This window comes from Helianthus annuus, chromosome 16, assembly GCF_002127325.2.
Source record: "Helianthus annuus cultivar XRQ/B chromosome 16, HanXRQr2.0-SUNRISE, whole genome shotgun sequence".
Taxonomy (NCBI): Eukaryota; Viridiplantae; Streptophyta; class Magnoliopsida; order Asterales; family Asteraceae; genus Helianthus; species Helianthus annuus.
This window is the reverse complement of record NC_035448.2, coordinates 51,486,096-51,496,315: the sequence shown is the minus strand read 5'-3', so window position 1 is coordinate 51,496,315 and position 10,220 is coordinate 51,486,096. Positions and strand designations below refer to the sequence as shown.

At 38.6% G+C, this 10,220-nt stretch overlaps 1 protein-coding gene across 1 annotated transcript; it reads right to left on the bottom strand.

Annotated features, from left to right (window-relative positions):
* Nucleotides 1–5,153: 5,153 nt before the first annotated feature.
* On the bottom strand, nucleotides 5,154–6,821 carry LOC110919332 (cyclin-K-like). The gene is made up of 2 exons (XM_022163602.1): nucleotides 6,370–6,821; nucleotides 5,154–5,283 (listed from the first exon to the last, which is right to left on the bottom strand). The coding sequence occupies exons 1-2, from the start codon at nucleotides 6,819–6,821 to the stop codon at nucleotides 5,154–5,156; spliced, it is 582 nt and encodes a 193-aa protein (XP_022019294.1).
* Nucleotides 6,822–10,220: the final 3,399 nt, after the last annotated feature.

The window sequence follows — 10,220 nt, the reverse complement described above, 5'->3', positions numbered from 1 at the left end:
TTCACTCTTTTCTTTAGAATTCAACCCACGTGTACCTAGATCAGATCTGGGGTTTCATTCTTTTTCTGCGCTGGGGACTCTCTCGCGGGCCGCGTAGGATACAGGGGCAAGTCTACGCGCCTCGCGACACTCCTTTGTTCAGGTTAAAAATGATTGAAACTTGGCAGTTTTAGTCCCTGGCCTTTATTTACTCAAATTAACTTCATTTTAGGCACTTTTAACCCTTGTAGTTAGTTTGTAGAGGATCTTGGGAGTATAACCAAACACCGTTAGGTCCGGGTTCGATAAACGATCACCGAAATCACATGTTTCTGCTCGTTGGTGCTTTTAACTCTTATTCTTGGAAATTTGCATAAATATCACCTAACGATATCGAAACCTCACGAATTTGATATCATATATTCTTGAGAGTATAATCGAACATTATGAAGCCCCGAGCTCGTTAAAAGGCCACTCAGAGGTAAGAATTAACATGTGGACACATTTAACCCCTGTATCTTGTAAACTTTCGTTTACTTTCACAAACGCCTTCTTGTATCCAAATAATTACTTGTTTAATAATATATTCATCTTGCGTGAACAATCAGAGGCACAAGTTTGGCATGTTGACACTTTTGGTCCATTCGCATACATATTTTCATCGTTTGACAACTTTAGTCCTTTAAACTCAAACTTTTGCATGTTTAGAGTTTAGGACACGTGTCTTTACATAATTGGACACGTTTTTACGAGGTATTACATCCTCACCCCCTTAAAAGAAATCTCAACCCCGAGATTTACCGAAACTTATTGAGGGTACTTTTGTCACATGGTGGACTCAACCTCCCACGTATATTTAGGGCCTCTACGGGCATCCCATTTAACTTTCACTATAGGCACGTGTTTCCTTCGGAGTTTTTTAACCTATCAATCCTCGATCAATATAGGTCTTTCAACAAACCTCAGGCTTTTATCAATCTGTACCTCTTTGTGAGACATTGCTAGCGATTCATCAGCTAGACATTTCTTTAAGTTACAGATGTGGAACACATTGTGAATTCCACTAAGCTCCTCAGGCAAGTTTAGCTTATAAGCTACACTGCCGAGACATTCGATGATCTCGAATGGTCCGATATACCTTGGGCTTAGCTTGTCCTTCTTACCAAAGCGCATCACACCTTTCCAGGGTGATACCTTTAGTAAGACTTTGTCGCCTACCTCAAACTTTAGAGGTTTTCGCCTTTTATCTGCATAACTTTTCTGCCTATCTCTGGCAGCTTTTAGGTGATCACGAATTTGGACAATCTTGTCCGTTGTTTCAAGGACTATATCAGGTCCTGATAACTGAGTCTCCCCTACTTCAGCCCAACAAACAGGAGTTCTGCATTTCCTTCCATATAATGCCTCAAAAGGCGCAACCTGTATGCTAGTATGATAACTATTATTATAGGAGAACTCAATTAATGGTAGGTGGTCATCCCAACTACCACCCAAATCAATAACACATGCACGAAGCATGTCTTCCAAAGTTTGAATTGTACGCTCACTTTGTCCATCTGTTTAAGGATGGTAAGCAGTACTAAAATTCAAACGAGTGCCTAATGATTGTTGTAAACTTTTCCAAAAATGAGAGGTGTATCTAGTATCTCTATTGGATATAATAGATACTGGCACTCCGTGGAGAGATACAATCTCATCCACATACAACTGAGCTAGCTTGTCGGAGCTATGAGTCTCCTTGATGAGTAAGAAATGTGCTGACTAAGTCAGTTTGTCAACTATGACCCATATAGTATCATTTCCATGCTCAGTTTTAGGTAACTTGGTTATAAAAGCCATGGTTACCATCTCCCACTTCCATGTGGGAAGTTCTGGTTGTTGTAGCAAACCCGACGACTTTTGATGTTCAGCTTTAATCTGAGCGCATGTCAGACATTTAGCTACATGTGTGGCAAAGGACTTCTTCAAACCTATCCACCAATAGTTGGCTTTCAAATCTTGATACATTTTGTTACCTCCAGGGTGAACTGAGTATCTGGAGTTATGAGCCTCCTGGAGGATTATATCTCTAAGTCCTCCATGAATAGGAACCCAGATCCTACTATTCAATCTGAGGATTCCATCCTTGCCAGGTGACAACTGATCAGCAGTTACACCTAATTTCTCATTTGGAAAGTTTGCTTCTAAGACAACTTCTTTCTGAGCGGTTAACAGTCTTTCATTCAAGTTGTTCTTGAGTTCAATACTCTTGGCATTAATCCGTATAGGTTTAATCCTTTCTTTTCTACTCAATCCATCTGCGACTACATTCGCTTTACAAGGATGGTAGCGAATTTCACAATCTAGTCATTTAGAGTCTCCATCCAACGGCGTTGCCTCATATTGAGATCCTTTTGATTAAATAAGTGTTGGAGACTTTTGTGATCCGAATACATCACACATTTAGTTCCATATAAGTAATGTCTCCACAACTTAAGTTCAAATACAACGGCACCCAACTCCAAATCGTGGGTGGTGTAATTCGTTTCGTGCACCTTTAGTTGTCGCGATGCATAGGCAATCACCTTGCCTCTCTGCATAAGTACATAACCCATATCAGTTTGTGAAGCATCACAGTACACGACAAATTCTTCTATTGCTTCGGGCAATGTCAACACAAGAGCATTGCTCAATTTCTGGTTAAGAATCTCAAAAGACTCTTGTTGTTTAAGACCCCAATCAAACTTCACATTCTTGTGTGTCAGAGTAGTTAACGGTGCAGCTATTCTTGAGAAGTTCTCAATGAATCTTCTGTAATATCCAGCTAATCCTAGAGAGTTGCTAATCTTTGTAGGGGTCTTAGGTGCTTCCTAGTTCATGATTGCTTCTATTTTAGCTGGATCAACTTGGATACCACGCTCACTCGCAACATGTCCAAGGAATTGAACTTCCCGAAGCCAGAACTCGCACTTGGAGAATTTAGCATGTAGCTTCTCCTGTCATAGCAATCCTAAGATACAGCGAAGGTGTTTCTCGTGATCAACTTGAATACAAGAATATATAAGTATATCGTCTATACAGACAATGACAAACTTGTCTAGGTACGGCTTGCAGACTCGATTCATGAGGTCCATGAATGCTGTAGGTGTGTTAGTGAGCCCGAAAGGCATCACTAAGAACTTATAGTGGCCATACCTCGTTCTAAACGCTGTTTTAGGTACATCTTCAGTTCTAACCTTAAGTTGATGATACCCATATCTTAAATCGATCTTCGAGAAGAAGCTTGCCCCTTGGAGTTGGTCGAACAAGTCGTCGATCCTGGGCAATGGATAACGATTCTTGATTGTTACCTTGTTTAGCTCGCGATAATCAATGCATAGACGCATTGAACCATCCTTCTTCTTTACAAATAGTATGGGTGCTCCCCAAGGAGATGAGCTGGGTTGTATAAAACCCTTTTCCAATAAATCATCCAATTGGGTTCTGAGTTCTTTCATTTCTGTAGGTGCGAGATAATAAGGAGCTCTTGCAATCAGTGCTGCTCCTGGCAGAATGTCTATCCTAAATTCGACTTGCCTCTCAGGAGGTAATCCAGGTAGTTCATCAGGAAAGACATCAGGGTATTCAGAAATGATTGGAATATCTTCAATCTTAGGTTTCGGATCATCTACTGTCACTTGTGCCATGTAGATGACACATCCGCTCTTCAGACACTTTGATGCTTTGAGTATAGACACGTTGTCGGGAAAACCATATTGTGTATCTCCATGAATAGTGACTAACTCACCAGATGGGGTTTTGATGTTAACTAGTTTCTTATCGCATGCAATTTGGGCTTGGTTATGCGATAACCAATCCATGCCTAAAACTACATCAAACCCAGCCAATTTCATTGGCAAAAGAGATAGCGGGATAGAATGATTCTTAATGGATATAAAGCATCCATCAAGAAGAGTTGAAGCGGTTTCTAAGGTACCATCTCCGAGCTCTACCTCATAATTAATGTCTAGAGTTTTAATAGGCAGATTTAGTAATTACTAAACTTATGGTCTACAAATGACTTATCAGCACCTGAATCAAATAAAACTCTAGCATAAATATCATTAATGAGGAAGGTACCTATTATGACATTGTCATCATTCACCGCCTCCCTTGCGTTCATCTGAAAAACCCTTGCATTGATTTTCTTCGCCTCATCAGGCTTCTTGGCATTTTTAGGGCACTTAGTCTTGATGTGCCCTTTTTCATTCCAACCGTAGCAGGTTGCATCCTTTATGTTTCGGCACTCCACGGTTTTGTGCCCTTTCTTTTTGCAGATCCCACAACGCTTATCTTGTGGATCCTGATTGCACTTCCCAAAGTGCCTCTTATCATAAGTTTTACACCTGGGCTTGTCACCCGACTGCTCTTTCTTGAAACCAGAGTTTCCTTTCTTCTTTTTATTCGACTGGTGGGACTGGTTATCCTCCCTCTTCCTCTTCCCTTCCTCGGTGGTCTTCTTTAACCTACTCCTTATAAAATCTAGAGTAAGTGACAATGATAGATCTACAGCCGATCTATATGTACCAGGCTTAGAAGCCTTAATATTTCCCTTAATCTCAGGGGCTAAACCACCTATAAAATGCGCAATGCGTTTAGGTTCTGGGGTGACCAGATACGGGACGAGTCGAGACATCTAGTTAAAATTAGTCATATAAGACCTGCAATCTAAATCTTTCACAACCTGAGGAAGTTAGTCTCCACCCTTTCCACCTTATGCTGCAGACAATAAGTGTCCTTCACAAGTTCATCAAATTTATTCCAAGAAAGGTTATTCAGAGGGACCTTTCCTATGGATTGCACCAAGGCTTTCCACCATGTCAGGGCATCGCCTTTGAAGGAATGAGATACAAATTTAACGATGTCCTCCTTGGCACACCCACTGATATCAATCACAGTTTCCATCTCGTCTAACCACTTCATACAATCGATAGCTCCCTTTTCACCAGTGAAATCTATTGGTTTACATGAGACGAAATATTTGTAAGTACAACCCTTGTTGTACCTGGGAGCCTGATCAAGGACAATTTGCCTCTGAGGTTCACTCTTTTGATTGGGTGAGTGTTGAGAATCATCCTTTTTCAATGTATGCGAATGCGATAGGGACTTTGTATGAGTTTTGGACCGAACATTACTCGGTTCTTTAAACATATTGTTCACGCTTGAGCAACTGCTGTGTTTATCATAGCTTGTAATTCAACACCAGTAACATTTATCCTAGTATCATTATTGTTTCCTTCCACTGGATGACTATTAGCTTCATTGGAGCCAGCCATGATTTGAATACTAGAATCAAACAATAATGATTTATTTAGATTACATAATGAATCATCGTATTTAATGATTAGATGGCCATGGTATTAATAAACCATATAGACCATTTTGGATAATAGGTCAAAATTTGTTTGATTATGATTTGCCTAGGCTACAAATGAACCATTGTTGGCAATCAAGTAGGATATAATCCGTTATATTTATCAAACAGGGGACATAAGTCACAACTGTCAATGTCATAAAGACATTTTCATATGGCACAAAGGCTCGTCTCGAAGGACATTTAAATGGCACACAAGGCCTTGTCACTAGGATAAGTTAAGTATTATCAATGATCTTTTAGATCAGTGATTTTAAGGGTCGAACATAGTTCATCGCCTTTTGGACAAGAAGTTATAAAATATAACTATCTTTGTCATAATTATAAATTGGCCCGTAGGCAGAACACCTCAACTGGATATTTTAATTTAGACATCATATCTGATGTTAATAGCCATGATTCACATTGATCATATGGGCCATGTGGGTGGCTTGGAAAAATCCAAGTACTTTTGGAAGCTAGTGTGGTCTCTCAAGTCACACTGCCAGGAATGTTAACATGTTTTTAGATGTTAACAAGGAATTGTTGTCTTAAAAAGGTTATACCATCATAGCCATTAATATTTTGGCTAGGTTATACCTTTAAGAACTGCTTTTGAAATTTCTTTGGCAGATCAATTTAAAATGGAAATGATATTTGCATGGTGATGTAATAAAGTACACATATAAAAATTTCAAAAGAAATTCCATTAGAATACTAAACGAATACAGGAAGTGCCCTAAACGGGTCTTGAAAATAAACAAATTGTCCACGCAGGGACTAAAGAAAAGAAACAAGTCCACGCAGGGACTTAATTGAAATTACAATACAAAATAAGATAAAAACTTCTACTTCTTCTTTCCCTTTATGAAGTTTGCAAAACCCTTAAGGAATTTATGGGCCTTCTTTTCCCGTTCCTTGGTTTTTTGTTCAACCTCGTCCAATCTTTGTAAAATTTCTTGCGTTTACGAAAATGGAGGAGGAGGCTGAGGTGTTGTTGATAAGGAGGGTATTGATACCCTTGCACGGGATACCCAGTTGGGTATGCTGGTGGAAACGGTGAGGGATAAAGAGCATTAAAGTGAGCTGCCTCAAGATATGGATCATGGGCAGGGGCTTGATATTCATAATCTGTAGGAGCTTGATATTCAAACGAGTTATACCCAGAGGAACCTGGGTAAGTACGTATTGGGTTTTCATAACCCATAGGCGGTGACGGTGGTGCATAGGTAAATGGCGGGGGATAATTTTCCGGCACCGCATGAGAAGGTCCACCTATTTGTGGATCTTCAGGGATTGGAGGGTAAGTGCTTGAAGCTTGTGGGGAACTGAATCTCAGTCCCCCTCGCACAGACATCTGTGCATTCCTCCTCCGCCTTGGTGGCTCGGGAGGTGGTTGTGGTGGTTGTTGAGGTGGTTCCTCAACTGGCAATGGCGGTGGAGTTACCACCTGAAAATGTGGTTCCTCCATTGGAGGTTACGGTGGAGAGTTATGAAAAGAAGGGGTGAATTCCCACTTGTAAGTGTTCCACCTTTCGGCCCATGAATCAGGGCCTTGGTATGGCGATCCTGCATAAGAAGAACTGCTGGAGATACTGATGGGATGCGTAGGCGTCCCAGTTGGTGGCATTGCTGGATCTGGATCACTATCCATATCCATGTCCTGCGAAAAATGATCTTCGGCACCCAATGGGTTGTAACCTAGTGGTTCATTAATATAATCATTTGGGTTAAATTGGCCCGGAGAATAAGAATGGTGAGAATCAGAATGGTGAAATGAATGAGAATGTAGCGAGTAATGTGAGTGGTGAGAACGGTGAGAATGTTGAGAATGGTGAGAATGTTTGGGCTCGTCTTGAATAGGAGGCCCAAAAGAAGGGTGATATGAGGTTGATTTACTTAGCGAGACGGATCGCCTTGCGGGTTGTAAAGATTGCCTCCAATCATCATTTGAATCAGAGGTGCTAAAGGATGCGGATGGAGTGCGTCTGTGTGAGGGTCCAGCGTGACTAGATGGTCCTATCCTCATAGGACCTTTTCCATTTCCTCCACGGCTTCTAAGTCTTGGCGGGATTTTGATTAGTAAACCTGTCAAAACAAGTAAAACAATATATAAACGACAATGGAAAGTTAAGAATAAATCCTAGGTCATTTGCCTAGACTCGTAAGTCTAAGAAATGTACAATTGTGTCATTGAGATTAAACACAAAAGACTAGTGTTTAATTCACTCATTGTTGGCTTTGATACCAACCTGTCACACCCAGATATTTTCACATATTACCGGTGGGCCCGGTGGGGAGTATCGTGACGTAGTTGATATCATCATAGTCAATTAACACAATATTATAGCACAGCGGAAGGCTTGGGAGATAATTCTATTACAAACCATAATGCCCGAGTGTCCGAACTAAAAGAATATACAGACTGGTTGTAATAGAGATCCACAGGCAGATCATAAAAACAAATACAAGGAACTGAAATAACAGACTTCAGGCATCTAAGGATTTGCAAGATCCTCTTATTTGACACCAAGTAGCTCCAGCCTAATTTCGAGAGGTACCTGTCACTTAGTCTTTGGAAAATACGTCAGTTTTCACTGGTAAATACAATTAACTGACCCATTTGAAAAGAGTTTATGAAAATTGATTTAGGCGCACAAGGCACGAAACCATTTATAACTTGGGACAATCTTTAATAAAATCTTGTATACAGTTTTACATGTTTGTCATACATATGGGGCCGGTTTGGAAGCCGGTCATGATTAACCGACTCACCGCTATAAAACCCACAAAGGAGTTATCCCCAACATGTGGGTTATTTAGCATTTGCATCTGTCAGGTGTATGCCCACACCCCGTGCATAGGTCGTGGCCATTTTTAAATGAAATAAACCGAGGATATCCAGGACACGGTCGTATTAACCCCCAATGTTTATGTTATCAAACAAAACAGATTAAAACGGGTTATGCAAATTTATTAATCACAATCCGATTAAATGATTTCATACCCGACCAAGCGGTATTATTATACCGTATCCCAAGCCCGTATAAGGGAAAATAAGTTAAAAGTATTTACCTGAGCTAGATGTGTAAAGATGTTACTAAGCCATATGTTTCCTAAAGCCTTATGTAAATACATTCTACAGAAGCTACTCAATCTGTATGGAAGGTTTATTAACCTATTAGGATACTAAGAGTCTTTATTTAAGTCAAAGACTTAGACCGGTTAGTTTTAAAGATACTTTACGGTTCTAAACGCTAGATTAAGCGGAGACCGGAATAACGAGTCTTTATTTAAGTCAAAGACTTAGACCGGTTAGTTTGAAAGATACTTTACGATTCTAAACGCTAGATTAAGCGGAGACCGGAATGGAATGTGATTTAGACCCAACAAGTTTGGATACTTGTATAATATGGGTAAACTAAACACATTCTGGATTTTGAAGATTTATTGATAAGGTTAAACCCATTTCGGCTAATTTATATAAACTAGTTACATAAACCGAACCGAACGCATAATTGCATAACAGGTAACCAAATGAACCATAAACAAGTCTCATATGTTATTATGCTTAAAATATGTTAATACATCAGTAGGATGTTAACATATATGCCCAAAAAGTATTTAAAACCAATTTAAGTCCCGTAAGGACATTTTGGTCATTTTAAGATTTATAAAAGAGGTTTTATAGTAAACTGATATTCTGGTCTAAAGCATTCAGTAAAAATATTTATTTTATTGTGTTAAAACAGTAGGATATCATTCATATGTGAGGTTTACCATTTTTGGCCAAACTATGCCCTAAAAGGGTATTTTGGTCATTTCACATATGCTTTTAAGGACATAAATGGAAGTCTGAGTTCATGACTTATACCTATTGTAAAAAAAATATCAAAAATTATTTATAATTTCAGTAGGTAACAAGTCTTGGGTGCTAAATATGATTTTAAACCATACTATGCACCTAATTAGCGTAAAAATCGATAATTGACGATATTTGAGATGTTTATGTGATTCTCAGATTTTGATCAGCCTTGAATGTTTAAAATATTTTATTTTTCATATTAAATCAGTAGAAAAAGGTTTGGCATGTTAATCATACGTAAATCACATTTTATTATTCAAAAGGGCATTATCGTCAATTAAGGAATTTATACAAGAACTCTATGTTATGATCAGTATCTAATATGACCCAACATCCCAAAAATTCCTAAAAATGGTATCATAACAGTAGGTAATGAGTTTTGGGTCAAAAACTATGTTTAAACATGCATTATGCATAAAAGCGTAGTTTAATATTTATAAAAGCTCAATTTGCGATATTTAGCATTACATCAGTTTGAGACCAGAAAACAATGTCAAATCAATTTAGACATGTTTATATATCAGTTCTTAACCTATTTGTATGCTCACATATTCAAAAATCTCATTTTTAGATCAAACATAATGGTCAATAATAAGCATAATAACGGAAACTAGCATATAATTCAGAATATTAATGACCAGGTAATATAACCTCTGAGGATTATACTACAACAAAATATGGTCCTAATGGAAGCTTAAAACATAGAAGGATTAAGCTCAACCGGGTCAGAACTGAAAGTCAAAGCATAAGTCAAGCTTTTGCAACTTTTGGTTGCGAACCGACCCTAAACTCAGAATTGTCGGGTTGAACATACTTAGACATGTTCTAATAATATTTACCAAGTTATTAAAGTGATAAAATATGGTTTATACCTTCTATATTATCAGATTTTGTTTTTATTTAAAAATTTGACTAGTTTGACTTTTTAATTAATTACTTTGACCCGACAACTAACTAAGTAAACGTGGTAATTAGGATGTGCCCTTTTTAGGGATTAACGCACAC